At 41.1% G+C, this 16,485-nt stretch overlaps 1 protein-coding gene across 8 annotated transcripts in view; it reads right to left on the bottom strand.

The window, feature by feature from the left end:
• Positions 1-16,485, bottom strand: part of satb1b (SATB homeobox 1b) — a 79,142-nt gene that overhangs the window by 10,012 nt on the left and 52,645 nt on the right. For all 8 annotated transcript variants that reach the window (XM_084727631.1, XM_084727635.1, XM_084727627.1 and 5 more), the window contains one exon: positions 15,451-15,606. In XM_084727631.1, the coding sequence (XP_084583757.1) occupies positions 15,451-15,606 (156 nt within the window). The remainder of the gene's footprint in view (positions 1-15,450; positions 15,607-16,485) is intronic.

Genomic DNA, 16,485 nt, shown 5'->3' with positions numbered 1-16,485 from the left:
TTTATCTGAGGTGAAAAAAAGCCCCTCAAACACTGTTTAGTCTGGTGCTGAAGTCCACTGATAAATTAGTCAAATTAATCTTCATCCTTTAATAAGAACAAATGCCAAATATTCACTGGTTCAAGCTTCTCATTTGTGAAGATTAACTGGTTTTCTCTGTTTGATATCACTGTAAATGGAGTGTTTTTAAATTCTGCACTGGTGGTGGGATAAAGTGAGGAATTTGAAAACATCAACTTGTGATTAAGGATGCTATGATCAGCATTTTTTTTAATCCTTTTTTTTGACATTTTATTGACAAGATGAGATTAACTGTTAATGGAGATGACTGTGATCGGATTTTTTCATCATTTTCTGACATTTTATAGACTATACAATTAATGGATTAATCATAAGACTAAACAATAGATTAACTGATAACTGATATACACCTGATAGAAAGCTGTCCTACAATTCCTAACAGACCTGTGAGTATAAAAGTGTCAGAAATCGATGCTGCTCGTCATCATGCAAAATCCTTCTATACTTTATATAAAAAAAAAAATAAATAAATAAAACAAACGAACCAGAGTGCTATCAGTTGGTACATGACTGGGTTGTTAATTTGACCAATCAGAGCATGATGTCCTCATGAAACTGCTGAATAATGATAATCTTTTCTTATTGACCTACTGAAGTAAACCAATGCATTTTCCCAACCCTACATCACCCCAGAAACCACAATGTAGTGAAGTAGACAGGCAGTTTATTTTGATGCTAAATGCATCTCTCGGTCGAACTCACAGATGCTGCAAACAGGTTCATCGAAGCAATAAGCACCGACAGGCATAGGATTATCTTGCTATGTTGGCACACACCTGCGACAATATTGCACAATAATCCGCTGCCTCTGGGTCATCGCTGCTTAATTATTAATTAGTTTCAAACAACGGGACTGGCAATCAAGAACCAGCAGCCTTTTCTTGTTTTACAGCTGACACAGATCTGACCAGAGGCTCATGGGGCTCTGGGGTCATAAGGTGCCAAATTAAAAGGGTAATAAACTCTTCAGCGGGCTATTGTATAGTCATGGTATAAATAGCAACCGGGTGTTCTGATAAAAATATTTTTCCTCGCAACACAATAGTTGAATTCATGCATGAGATTCATCCAGCTATGCAATGTGGTACACCATGTATGTGAGTGCTGCAGTCACAAGCTGCCAATAAGAGCATAGGCCTGCTCTGTCAGAGAACAGCATGGTATTCACCGCCCAACCTACCCACCCATTCACCCATTCACCACCAAACTACCCCTGCAAACACCCCCAACATGGAGGCTCCCAGAAACATAAGTGAGCAACTGGCTAAGCAGCGAGACAGGGACAGTAGACAGACAGATAGACAGACAGAGACAGACAGACAGACAGAGGGGTCTGTCACACGGCCTGGCCAACACCTTCCCTCTAATCTCATTTGCTTGTTATCAGCCCCATCAGGCTGACCTCGGCCACTGCAAAAATAAATAAATAAAATAAGCCAGCAGATGTCCATCAATTTGCCATTGGAGGTTTTTTTCCCCCCTCCTTCCTCGGATTACTGCGTGACCAAAAACACTGACTCAGTTTCAACCCCTGAAACAGAATACTGAATTAAAGAGAAAAGAGAATAACCAATGACATGAACAAAATAAATTACATTTCTGAAAAGGAGTAGGAAGAAGTTCACACTTACACATGGTCCTACCCCTTTTCTATGTATTAAGAAAGAACTTTATATATATGTCATATATATTCAATATACATACATAACTGCCTGCATAACTTAACTATTTACTTAAGAGTTACTCAAATATAACAATTACTCTGTTTATTGTATTTACATATTCATCATGCAGGTTCCCAATAAAATCATCACCAACGAGCGTCACAGTCTGGACAGAAACGTCCCTGAACCTTTCAAAAGCTATTTTCTGATCACCTTTTTGAGCTGATTCATATTTGTACTCCAGCAGTCTCAAACTGTCAGCCTGTCAGCCATAACCGAGCCCGCAAAGTTATTTTTTTTATTTAATTATTTTTTCTAGTTGTTTTATACCAACTTTATCTACCCTTCACTTGAATGCAATTGAAATAGAAACGCAATTGTATTAAAAAGGTATCGTCTGTGTGTATTTCTGAAGGACTGCATGTTACATTAGAACAGAACAGATTGTTCAACAATATTTTTCTTTTGGCAGAGACAGTGGCAGAGGCAACAAAGTTCAGCAGCAAATCTAGAGTTTTCACTACAAACTGTGGCGTCTGAGGAAAGTAGACATGAAACCAACGATGCTCAGCGAGCCATTTATATCAGGAGTATTAACAATCAATTCGAAGTGCCAGAAGAGTTTGTGTCCAATGCACAACTAGATAATGTATAGAAACTGCTGTTTGTATTTTTTAAGTGTGATGAAAATATAATAGTAACAAAAAAAGGATATTCTTACACTATTATTCTATGCTTTCTTGCAGTACTTTAACATTTAAGGTCTGCCCCAATGAGATGACAATCACTGGCCCCAAGCCAACCTGAGTTTGAGACCCCTGATCTACACTAAATCACACTATGTGCGTACATCAAGCACCATTTGGATTTGGAACAATCCAATGGAAAAAATAAAAGGCCTAGATGACACATCAAAAAATGTCGGAAAAAAAAAATCACAGATGTAGAAATGATTGCAGCCATTGTTGCTGCTGGCTCGTTGGAGGACATGACTGTTTCGGAGGCAGCCAGACAAACCTCTTCTGTGTCTGAACAAGAGAGAGAGCTAAAAGTATGGGGAAGACAATGCATTATTGTCTTTCCTCCTCCTTGAACCTGGCAGAGGCCCAGCACTGGCAGACAACACTATGCAGATAAATGCAGCCGATAACATGGCTCTCCTCCCTGAGTGAGCCAAACTGGCGGCTGCACGTGCGCGTTCGCCGCGCAAGGTAACGTGTGCTGTGTTTGTAAAAAAAAAAAAAAAACATTACGCGATGGTGGACGCCCATCTGCTGACGACAGTGGAGTGTTGAAACCTTCCTGATGCTCGGGCATATGTGAATCTCCCGCAACAATAAGCAATAATTGACTGCACAATTCAGGGCCAGATTTTTTTGGGGGGAGAATAAGTCTTTATATGCAAATAGAACAGCTCTGAGTGACTGTACAAATAATCTTTGGCGTACTGTGAGGAAGATGGGGCAATGGAAATGGGGTCAGTGGCCTTATTTGAACTGCAATAGGAGGGACAGCAATGATGTGCCAAAAAATGTACTGAAAAACTCATTGTACTCTGCTCACAGACCAACCATAATAACATCACAAAGTCCTATTTATTGGTCTATTAGTGACTTTATTCAATTTCTTCTTCTTTAGTGTCTACACAGCCAGGGAAAGATGTTTGCTCAACATGCTGTGCAGCAATTACTTTCCACACTGTATGTTGCAGGGATAACATGAGCATCGGAGTGAACGAAAAAGAACTTACAGAGATGATTTCGGTGCCATCTGCACCATCAGATTACGGGTCAGGTTAGCAACAGCCCAAACTCCTCACAAAAAAAGTCTTTTAATGGAGGGACAAGTGTTAATCCAAATTTATTCTCATCTGTGGAGGTGTTCTGGTGGTCCCACCATCAGTGCCTCAAGCGTAGGAATTAATTTAGAGTTCAACGTAGGATTTACCCCGTTGATTATCATAGCATCACTCCGACACTAGATGAATAATGATGGTTACGTTGTGTATTCATTATACACCCAAAGTAATCATGTTTATATTCTTTTATTGGCTCTGTGATAGGCAGATGATCACTGCGAGGGCAAGGTTTGCACTAAAAAATGACTGCTAGCAAGATCTTAACATACAAATTTGTCTCGCTGCAGAAAAGGAGAAGATTACTGAACTGTGCATTCATTATTTACCCAAAGTAATCGTGTTTGCATTCTTTCATTCACTTAGAGCGCAGAAGAAGGTTTGCGCTGGAAAATGGCTTTGCAAGATCACAAAGTACTCATTTATCTTGCGTTACTGTAAAGAAGATTATTGGGGGGGGTTTCAATATGCTCCATATTAAGAAAAAACATTTATAATGTAGTTTCTATGTCCTGAAGTATTGTTACATTTACCTGAAAAACTTCAACACAGACATATTAATCTATGTAGAGTTGACAAAATACCAGCATTTTTAACTTTGATACAATACTAGTCTAAAAAGAAAAACCAGAAAGTCATTGAACTTGATCCGAACTGAGGTCTTGAATGAGCATTTAGATCATTTTTTAAAATAGCTTTGGTACTTTTGATACTATGAAATTTTAGTATTGTGTCGTTTTAAACGTGATATCATATAATTTTGACAAACTTAACCTTTACTCAGTTCTGGGATTTCAAACTATTGCCTAGTTCACCTTTGGCCTGGACGTCAACAACAGAAAAATAACCCATAACAAAACAGAGGGAATAAACACATGAAATATTCCACATGGATTAAAGGAAAAATAATAATTTGTTCCAGATAAAGGAAATTACCATTTTTCTATAAATATATTAATTTGTTTATACCGTATCTAAGGCTGTTCACCATATGGTGATCAAAGGGTTCTTTTTATTGTTAAGCCACATTTTTATTTACCTCTGCATCATTTTTCATAACCTCACCATCTGATTCCAATTCACACGCTGGTCCTGAGCAATCAGAAGGAGGCACACTACAAAACAGATGGATCAAAAGGACGTCTTTTTGAAATGACAAACAGGCCCTAAGGATGGTTGGATCTGCGACCACAGTAATGGATGATGAAATTTCTAGTTCTCATATGTACCAACACTGAAGCGGCTTCTCTCTTAAGGAAAGCTTTTGAGGATTAAAAACTGAGTCATCTAAATCATTTGAAACTTGCCTTCAAAAAAAAATCTTTTTTTTTTTTGTTATTAAATCACGTTGATATGACTCTGATGTCTTGTCAGAGTGGATGCTTTCCAGATTGTGGTTGCCAGATTGTGTCACTATCCTCTTTTGTGAGGATGTCAGTGGCTGAGCTTTAGGAGAGAAATTTGCCTGAATCATACATGCCAAACAATTAATCTCTATTCGAGCTGCGACATGGAGAAGTCTTCGCCAAACAGTGAACGTTTTTCTGAAGAGGGGTCGCGACCTCTCCAGATACAATAAGCGAGTTGACAACAATAACAGACTGACAGCTAACACGACACACATTGTGGAGGCAAGGCATGACTATGCAGGAAATGGCCCTCTCTGTGTCAGCACTTGCTCCCAGAAACAATACCAACCAGTTCTGTGTGGCAGTTTACGTCATGGCTGTCGAACCAATAAAGTGTGCAGGGAATTTTCGAGCAACCAAATAGAGGCAGATGGAGCATAAAGAATAGCCAAAGGCAAATGACCAGTCCATCTAAAATGGAGCACATTAAACATCTGTGTGGTTACAGTGTTTTTTTTTTTTTTACTGCACGTTTTGTTCTTTTGCAGCAAAGTTCCTCTCCACCCACAGCTGCACATAACATAGTGACAATAATACGACCGGGAGTTCCCAGCTTGTATTGGATTCTCAGCAGGATAAGTGCCTTGCTCAAGAACAGCGGATAGCAGAGGTGTTTTAAAGGAAAAAGCTGTGATATATTTACTGTAATAAATCAAAAAATGACCATGATATGTCATCAGAGATTGAGAAAACGTGCTACCCTGAAATAATCACACTACAGCTGCGATGTCCTCCTTTGACATTTCTTTTCTGGCTCGGAACTTGTGTTACTGTTTGCCCATTTTATGTTAATTAGATTTCAAATTAATGCCGAAAGTTCGCCGAATGAGCGAGTGTCTGAGACGGTTAATTTGAGCAGTATGTTAATGGAGTCTGGCAGGCAGAAAGCAGGCAGTCACTAAACTCCAACTCCAGTGTGTGTTTTCAGAGCAGTGTGCTTTTGTTTAACTTTACATTGACAGACAGCTGACAGTTATTAACAGCTGATCAACTTACTGTCTAGGACTTAATGTTGTTTGTTACTGTTATAATGCTGCGCTTGTCCTACGCTCCTGTAGTGTTTCTGCAGCCTGCCTGGGCTTCCTTGAGTTTTGACAGGCGGGGGCAGGGGGGGAAAACCTGCTTCAACCACAGACGGTATATTAAATATGATTTCAACCTATTAAATTTACCATGTACGGCTCCAACTTGCTATTTGGACTACAGTAGTATTTCAGTATTTGTCCACAGTCCTAACAAAACATTTGCAGGCAGCATATTTTATCTCACAGGAACGTAAAGATTCACTTTAAATATCAGCGATATCTCATTTTTGTGAAATTGTGTTCTCTTTGTCCACTAAAGCACTTCAGATTGCTTATGTGTACAAAATGGCTGAAAATCGACTCACTGATGATGCTACAGTACATGTGTCTCTCTGTATCAAATATTAGTATTGTTGAAATTGCACCATAATCTAGTTTAGCCCGGTGCTGGGCTGATATTTGGGTACCAGCACTGTCTGCACAGCACACTGAATGTTCAAACACTGTTCTCCCACCACAAATTTACCTCTTGTTTATAATCTTTTCTGTTCAATACTGCCGAGGCAGATGGAGGATGAATGCACAGAAGACAACAAACACTCTGAAGATGAACTAGAGATAAACAACGACGGCAGCAACATTACAAACACAGAAAGCACCTACATGCAGTCTGATTCCATCAATTATAAGAGCTTGATTGAGATTTAATTCAAAGCTTGGGTTTAATTGCTAATATCAAAGCATAATTAAGCTGATAAATCATGACTGATCTTATTGAATTAAGGATTGAAATAGCGGAGAACCTGCAAATTGTCTATGTCAGCTAAATAAGTGTTCTTAATTGGCCTACAAGTTTGTTTCAGATACTAATGAAACCGAACAAATTTTCATCCCCAAAAAGTGTTCAGAAATAGAAGTCTTCATATACAGTTGTTTATTTAGCGCTGTGGCTGCCTGTCTTGTTCAACGTGGAAATTTATCTTTAACTTAAAATAGAGTATTTACACAAGTGGCAGCAAAGTAAACACAAAATCTCAAATGTCGCTCTGTACGTGCCTGAAAAGGCAACTTATATGTCCTCCTTCAGGCTCAATTTATGTGGTTTATTGTAAAAATAGTTGCTGAAGAATATGGTGCAGACAGAGTGATGAGGATGGAGAGTCAGTATCCCTCAGAGAGACAGAGAGAAGAACACAGAGAGGAGACTGAGAGAAAATAATGCTAGCAAAACCAAGTGCACACAAGCAGCAGCATGAGTACTTGGATAGGTCCTAATATCTCCCCATGCAATTCCCACTCACTCAGTCACACACACTCCTGTATGCACACATACTCACACAGACACACTCTCTCTCTCTCAGACTGCATCTGCCGGAGCTAGTGGCTGTAGTTAAATTGAAATATTTCCCGGCGTGTGTCAGAAGCATGCAGAATGATAATTATGACAGATCTGATTAGGCGGGCCGAGTCGGGCGGCTCCGGGCTGCAGGTGCGACCTTGTGCATTCCTGAGTGTGTAAATAAAATTAATTACAAGCGTAGGGGGCGCGCAGCGCGTGACATCAGCGCGCACAGGGGGGACTCCCACGGGGGGCACCCTAATGGAATATTTTCCCCGAGTCTAATAATACAGTTGGTATTGACTTGAGGTAATTAGGGGGATCATTAAAGCGCTTTTCCCGGCGTATTTGCCTGCCTGATCAGATTAGCGAGAATGGGCCTCAGAACAAGCCCTGTGTGGTCTGTCAGGAGAAGTGGAGACAGTGGGAGAGGGTTAGCTAGCTAACATTTGTAGCAAATAAAGAGCTAGCAAAATGCTGAGCCTGTCACTGGGACAAGGGTAGCATTTGCTAACAAGCTAGCACAGGGTAAGAGCTGGTAAGGTTAGTCATGTGGCACTGGTTATGCCTTAAACTACATACTGAGAGAGGGATAGTGAACTGCAAGAGAAGTGCTAGTTCAGTTAACTAGCAAGCTGGCGAACAGCTGCTCCACAGCAGAAAACATTTGTCATATAATAATGCATCAGAGGTGATGACGAAGAGACAATTTGGAGTCCTGACAGTCGGGGCAGATTCCTAGTTTGGACTGCAGGGTAGGAGGCAGGCGAGGAGGAGGGAGTGGGTTGTGCAATTGGAGACAGATGGGGTGAGAGGTGGCATGTAAGGCGTAAGTGAGAGAGATGGCAGGAGAGACACAAAGTGCTCTGGGCATGCTCAGTGAGACCCCGGGCTCCTGCTAAGAGGAGGAGGGTTCGATGAAACAGGCAGTGGAGAGAAAACAGGCTGGTGGGAATTCCACTGTCCATTAAACAATAAGAGAAAGGCTCATTTCAGAGGGAGGGGAAGACTTACCGTTTGCAAGATAATTCATTCGCTAAATTAATTATTCAGACAGCTGGGTCTCCAGTTCAAGAAATTGTGTCTTTAATAATAGAGAGGATCTGGCCTAGCCTGTTTCCCATGGCAACCTAATAACCAAGCAGGCACAGGAGATAAATAAATAAATCAATTAATAAACAGTCACGGCCCTTTTAGATCCCTGGGGGTTGTGATGCTCGCTCTGATCTGCCTAATGTGAGGGAGAGAGAGGTGTGGAGAACTGTGAATCCACAAACAAAAAAATTAAGACATCTTGAAGCCTGGCCTGCCACAGCAAAGCGGAAAGTACAACTTCAAAAAAAAGTGGAGCAAAATTTCACTGTGCTGCTCCAACACATAGCCCTGAGCGGTTACCGATATTAAAAAAGTATCCAATAACATTTTTACTAGGAGTGGCAGAAAAAAAAATCAGTTCTCTTAAGAACTGTAATCCTGAATCAATTTTTTATATATGTACTTAACTTGAGCTTAATCCGTTAGCTTGATGCTAACATATAATGGGAGTTCCCATTGACGCACTGCGATTGCGGTAATATTATCTTAAACTGATACATTTTACTTCACATGCAACACTAAACAATGTGCGCTCAGGCTAATTGCTGCTGACATCACTTTACTAACTCGATCTGTCAATCACAATCTGGTTATTCTTGTAGTGGCTTCTATTCATTTCGGCCTAACATCTTATTTAACTGCTTGATGGGCAGAAACAGACTAATGTAGCACTTTAATGTAGCAATTTATTTACTATTTTTATATGCAGTACATGAAAAATGGTGAATTAAAACTAAGAAAGACTAACATGTGATGTGCATTGTTGGAAGTGTAGAATTCAACTTTTCACGTGGTCTAGTATGAAGAAAAGCAATAAATCATAACATGGAATCGCAATACAGATTGAATCAGCACCCAAGTATGGTGAGAGTATTGTGTATCAGTAGTGTATCCTCCTTGTAATCTTTGCTGAACAATAAGGATTGCCCACTTGTCCAGGGCAAGTAAAACGTCATGTTGGGCTAGTAAATCTAGCAGCTCAAAAAAGTATTAAACTATACGACTATTTTGATACTCAATTAATTGTTAAATTAATGTTTCATGCAAAAATGGCATAAAATGCTGTTTTTAGCCATGCAGATATGGAGTTTTCTCATTTTTCTCCATTTATTATCATATTAAACTGAATATCTTTGGTTTTTGAACCAACAAAACACGACATTTAAAGACATCAACTTGGACTGAGAGAACTGAAACGGACATTTTTCACTATTTTCAGACATATTACAGACATCCCTAGATTATGACAGTTGACATAGCATGGTATGACAATTGATATTAGTCTTTGTTGTTATTTGATAACTGCTAATAAAGAAATGATGATTTTTATAGGGGTAAGTAAAAATGACGTAGGGCTTGTAGATTTCTGACCAACTTGCCCGAGCAACCAAGCAAAAAACAAAAACCCTGTCACTGTATCAATTCTACTATACTCGGATGCCATTTAATGCCATTTGTACACAACTCTTCATGCAAAACATGACTTCTAACACGCTGACCCCAAGTGGCTTCTCAGTAACAGGCAAACCTCTGAACGGTCACAATCTAGAAACAGACACCCAAAAGGTCAGCCATCTGCCCCTCTTGTTAAACAGCCATTGGATGGAGCAGTGTGATAGAAGTGGTGTGTGTGTGTGTGTGTGTGTGTGTGTGTGTGTGTGTGTGTGTCTCATTGGTCTGGTTGGCTGGGTCATGTGCCAAATACCTGCGATTAAAGCAAAGAAAAGCGGACGAGCCCCCATAAACCACTGACAGGAAATTAGTCATTTTCCAAACATGAAGGACGGAGCTCCAGTTATTCTGTCACCCTCCCTTCCTACTCATATCAGTGTCCCCACCCGCCCCCACCCACCTCCACCCACTCCCCCACCTCTCCAGACCAACAAGGCACTCACTCTGCACCCCCCCCACACCGCACCACCACAACAACCACCATCACCACCCCCCACCCCTCCACTCCAGGGACTGCCGTGCCAGGCGGGTGCAGGGTGACAGATGGCATACACCAACCCCCCCCCCCCCCTCTACCCTCTCCCCCCTACTGCACCAGCCCCCCTGCCCGGCCCCCCCGGTGGCGCAGCGGCGGACCAGATCAGTGCCATTCTGTCTCATTAGAGCCTGGCTAATTAGCGTAGCCTCTTCCAGGGGAGAATGAGCGACTGAGAGAGAGACAGAGAGGAGAAAGGAGAGATGGGGAGAGAGGGCGGTGTTGGTGGTTGGTGGCGACTGCGCTCTGTACTCTTCTGGTCATTGAGGAGTCGGAGGGCTTTGAGCCCCGCGGTGCGCAGGGCTCCCAGGGTGCTTGTTTTACGACAGCAGGGACTCTGATTCCATCCACCGCGCGATTCCTCTCAGGAAGTGTCGGGGATGTTTAGACATAAAAGTCGTGTCAAAGGAATGCCCCCAACCCGCTCCCGCCCCACCCTCGGCTAACCTCCCATCGCTCAACTGAACATTAGCCGCCCTGTCTGACAGGCTAGCCAGCACAGCAAGCCTGCCCTGTTAACGTGAATGAAAACAAAGCACAGTAGCTCGCTAGATATTGCTCTAGCCCGACTGAGCCAGTTAATAATGCTGAACTCCGGGCTATCCAGATCATAGCCTGCACCTCTGCAGGCGAAAATGAAATGGGCCGTTTGGCGGGTATAGCTACTTCTGGCTTCTGTGTCCTCGCTGGATTTGAACCAGTAGCACGCAGATGTTTCCTCCAAGTCTGACATCTCCTGAAGCTAAATGTAGATGGGAGCACTCTTGATGCATTTGATCAGTTTGAACCATCGAGGAATGGATCATGTATAATGATTCTGAGTAATCAGTAATAGTAGCGGGCAACATGTTGATATTATATCGATATTGTGCTATGAGACTAGATATGACCTTAGATCTGTTTTCCTTTCCAGGTTTTAAAAGCTGCATTACAATAAAGTGATTTAATTTTCTTTACTGACTAGACTGTTCTACATGTTCTATTATTTGCTTTACCCACTTCATCATTATATCCACCTTACTGATGATTATTTATCAAAAATCTCATTGTGTTAATATTCAGTTCTAATGTATTTGATCACAAAATATTGTTAAATGTGATTTTGTCCATACAGTCCAGCCCTAATCAGTAATGTCTCTCCTGATAAATCAGAACTGCTGCATGGATTACTTATAAAAATACATCTTCCCAGACTTGAAGTAAAATGGCGACCATTAATCTGATAAAGTAATATGGCTTGGGTTAGATTCACTGCTCTATAGTTACTACGCTGAATATGTGGCAGTAAAAGAGTGATTGAAATGCAACATTGAATATGTGAGAGAGGAGGGGCAGTTAAAGGGTGGCTGAGGCCTGCTGTGGTTACGAGCCCTAAGAGAGGACAGGATGGCTGCGTTCCAGGAACCCCCCAAACACACATACACACCATCAGACACAAACATACGCATTCAAATCTGCCTGCACATAAACCAACACACACATCTATATACAGTACATACACACACCAAAGCATACGCCAATCAGAAAACTCCTGTTTACTGCTTTTCTACCCAGAGGACCACCACTGCCTCCGACCTCCTTCAACTCCACATCTCTTATATCTCTCCTTTCAGATCTCTATCGCTTCTCTTCTCACATCATCTGTCTCTCCGTTAATATGCTACACACACATTTTGAATACACTACACACCACTACAAGGTTTTACCCACACATATATGGGACTGATACCAACGGATCCCGGTCACCTGATCCCGTGCTTGCGTAAGCATGCTGGGAAATCCTAAGCCGAGCTGAAGAGGCAGAGGTTGAACTGCACACCAAGCTGACAGGACGGTGCCAGCCTCAGTGATGAGGCCTCTTCCCCGCCCTCCCCCCACGATTATTTCCCTGGACCCCATATGGGCATCCTGCCAGTCCAGCCCATCCTCCATCCTCATCACCAAACACATCCACACTGCACTCACAACCTCAGTACCAGCAGTCTCTGCTGGCATGGCGCTCTACCCAAGGCTTGGGTACTGGTTATTTTCTTCCTGCAAGGCTGAAAGCCTCTCCGGACTTAAGCTGTGGCTTACAACGTGTCGTTTAAATATACATTCTGCCCTTCTTCCTGGCTTACACACTATAGTAGGCTCATGAACAATTAACACTGCCATCAATGCCTCGTGAAAAAATTCTTTCCCAGCAAAATTATCTGGTCACATGAAGTGATGTCATTTCTTTACTTCCAGCAGTGGCAACAAAGCCTTTTCTGGAATAAGAAGAAATGAATCTGAGAAGCTATTAAATATTATGGAAATGTTTTTTTCTAAACAAGTGACTTCTAATATCAGGTACTTTTAAACAAGCATCACCCAAACTACCTAAGATCTTATACCTTGTGTGAAATTATAGGGATAGTTAGTGTGAACAGAGGAAACAGCTGCTGTCTACAGCTGCAGCCAAGTCTCATTTTTTATATCATTGATTAATCTATCCATTGCTTTCTCGATTATTGGTGGGTCAATAAAATGTCAGAGAATTTTGAAAACTCCCAGAGGCCCAGATGACACATATAAATTGCTTGTTTTGTCCGACCAACAGTCTAAAATCCAAACATATCTTATTTACAATTAAGTAAAACAGCAAACGAGAAAAAATGAGAACAGCTGCAAATTCTCACATTTAAGAAGTTGCAATTTTTAGGCATTTTTGCTTTTTCATTATTAGTGATTAGTGATATTTTCCAATTAATTTTCTGTTGATCAACTAAATAACTGATTGACTGGTGATAGTTGCAGCTCTACTGCTGTCAACAAAATATAACTTGGGAATCCTACAGATTCTACTGTACAATATGTATGGAAAAGATGAAAGACACAACACCAAAGGAAACTAGAGCTACGACAATTAATTGATTGATCAATAGAAAAGAACAAAAGCCAAAATTCTCTGATTCCATATTCTCAACTTCTCAGTATTTTCTGGTTTCTTTACTCGTCTATGACAATAAATTGATTATTTGTGGCTTGTGGACAAAACTGGACATTTGAGAACATCAACTTGGGCTTTGGGAAAGAGCACTCAAATTTTTTTTTCTGACATTTTATAGACCAAACAACTAATTGATTAATCAAGAAAATAATAAACAGATTAATCGAGAATGAAAATAATTGTTAGTTGCAGCTCTAAAGGAAACATTTCCTCCTATATTGTTGATCTGATGTGAATGCTGGGAGGTGAACTGTTTTCCTACATTATGAAACTGAATAAGTAAAACTAGAATCTGGTTAAACTTTAACTAAAAAAGGAATGATAATAAATGCTGGATTTGAGAATATTTGTGTGGCGACAGCGACTTAAACCTGGGTGCCGGTCTCTGATTTTCAGGGTTCAGAGTTCCTGATGGGGAGGAGCAGGCCTGGCCTGGCGGTGCCGGTAGCTGTGGCAATGCCGGCTGGGTAGTAAGGGGGGAGACCAGCTGCCCGGGGAGCGCCCATTACGAGATGGAGCCAGAGATAAGTGCTCTCCCAGGCCCCCTTTCACAGGCATAATTAGCACACTTCTTATCTGCTGCTCAATTCACATTCACACCCGCCTGCCATGAATGGAACGTGAAAGAGAGGCAGAAATCGGGGGAATGGGAGAGGTAGAGGGGCAGGACAGAAAGATGGGAGTGAGGTGGAGAAGGCAGGGTGGAAACCTGTTCCCAGACAAACCCTCATTTTGAGAAGAGAGAGACATGTGCGAGTTAATACTGCGACCGCCTCGTTCTCCCCCTTTCTCTTTCTCCATCCTTCCAAGGAGTCTTTGAACTCCTTAACAAAAACAGTGGTTTGTGCATCAAACTGCAATTTGGTAAAACAAAGCTATCTGGGGGTATAATCATCCTAATCAGCAAGAAAAAAATAAAGCCTTTGCAGATATTTCTAGATTATTCCGCCCTTGGTGATCTATTTCTCCCCCATCTTCTTCATCAAGCACAATTGTGGAAATCTTTCCAACTCTGCCTCCGACAGACACATGAAAACCTTTAATAATAACTCCTTAGTGCTACGTTTTTTAAATTACTTTTAATAAAGAGTTAAACTGGTGCTGTGTTTCCAGCACACACAAGCTTGTATTGTGTGAGCGCCCTGCTCTCTGGGAGAAGATAACAGGGGCCCCATCGTCTTACTGAGCAGAGCTAATATAAACAGGTTTGTTTGGTGTTGAAACAGTGTCGACTGCTAAACTCCAAACCCACAATAAAGAGGACATGTGTCATTATGTCGATAAATCATCGCTGTGATGCTCTGAGGCAAGTCTGGCTGGGGTTGGATGGATTTATACTTCTTTGCCTTTAACTGTAAGATGACATGTGAATCTAGTATTAAAGATTTTAGAATCTGTTTAAGCTCTGTATGGACGTGTGTGTGTGAATATGAAAGAGTTCGCTGGCACTGGCTGCTCCTCCGGTGAAGAACTGGCTTATCTGGACACCAACAGGACTCAGGTCTCAAAGCTGAAGGATCTTTACTGTCTTGCTTTTATTTTTGCAAGACACCCATCAGCCGTGTGTTTGCATGTGAGTGTGTGTGGACACTTGTAAGTATTTCTGTAGGTTTGGAAATTCAAGTTTGGATTCCTGGTCCATCAATACTGCTGTAAGAGCCACTTTACAAAGTGAGATCTTGTGAAATGATTAGCAGCATTTAAGCATGATGCAGCTTTTTAAACAGTAGCAGGCAAGAGAAATTCCTTGTTATTCACAGATTAGATTTTGGTTATTGACTAAAACTCCTTGTTTATATATGATATTTTTAGCTTCAATGGCAAAAGAAAGAAAGAAAGGAAGCTCTTAGAATTTCACAGGCTTGAACCAAAGTGGACAGAGAAGTTTTCTAGAAGACGACAGTGGTAGCAGAAAACACCAAACTATAGCTGATATCTTGGCATCAGTGTTGTAGGTATGCAGCAGTCCTTTCTCCTTTCATGTTTTCTAAGAAGCGAGGTGTTCAGTGTGCGTTCAGTACCTGGCTCTTGGAGGCGGCCACCTTTGCGAACAGCGCCTGGGACACTTTGGCCCTCTTCATCTCCTGCTGGATCTCATCGTAGATGGTGGAGTTGATGTTAAGGATGCTGCTCTCCGTTTTGCCGTTCCACTCGCTGGGCAGAGGCGAGGGTTTCACCTGGTTGAATGAGTGAAGACAAAGGAAATTACAAAAGTCTTACAGAAAATCCTCCACACTTCCTATTTAAAACTAATAATTTGTCATACACTGACTCATTTCCCTGTGGGACTGAATTTAGCTTGGCTCAGGAGGTGTTGGTTTTATCTGCCTGGTATGTTCTTTGTTCCTCTGTTTTACCTGATGAAGGTCTAAGGATTGAAAAGCTGTATCTTTAATAATGTTGATCGCACATAAAGTGCAGGAGTTGTCGCTTCTCTTGCCTATAGATTTTCCTCCTACGCACCTGTTTACAAGAAAGTGATGGTGTGCATTAACCTTTACCCTTTTTTGATGGAAATTACAAAAATCCTGGGTTACCTGAACGATATAGTAGAAAAAAAATCATACTGTGATAATTCTGACAAATATTAAAATCACGTTGATGTGGAATTTGTTGCGGTCTGTACCAAACATACCGGGACCAGGACATCTCTACAACACAACCTTTATTTATCTTTACCAAAAAAATGCAGCTACTGTGATCTGGATATTGCATTTGGCCATATTTTGATTTTGATTAATGTGCATCTCTGAATATTTCTCTTTTTTTTTTGCCCAAATTATACAAATACACACACACACACACACACACACACACACACACACACAAATAAAAGCTTGATTTGGGCCAGATCTAGTTATCAACATTAGATGTCATTAAAATCTAATAGTGTAAAACAGTATGGCATTTACTTTTTCCATGTTTTAAAACTGAGCTGGTCAAAATGCAAATATTAGTCTTTCACATGTTGCTCCTACTAATGTTTCCTGCTTCACAAACATGTAAATAGCAAACTGAAATAGCAGCGAATTGCATGTTTGGAGATGATAAGCTCC

Source organism: Lutjanus erythropterus, chromosome 9 (genome assembly GCF_056507025.1).
Source record: "Lutjanus erythropterus isolate fLutEry1 chromosome 9, fLutEry1.hap2, whole genome shotgun sequence".
NCBI lineage: Eukaryota > Metazoa > Chordata > Actinopteri > Lutjaniformes > Lutjanidae > Lutjanus > Lutjanus erythropterus.
This window is presented reverse-complemented; position numbering and strand designations above follow the sequence as displayed.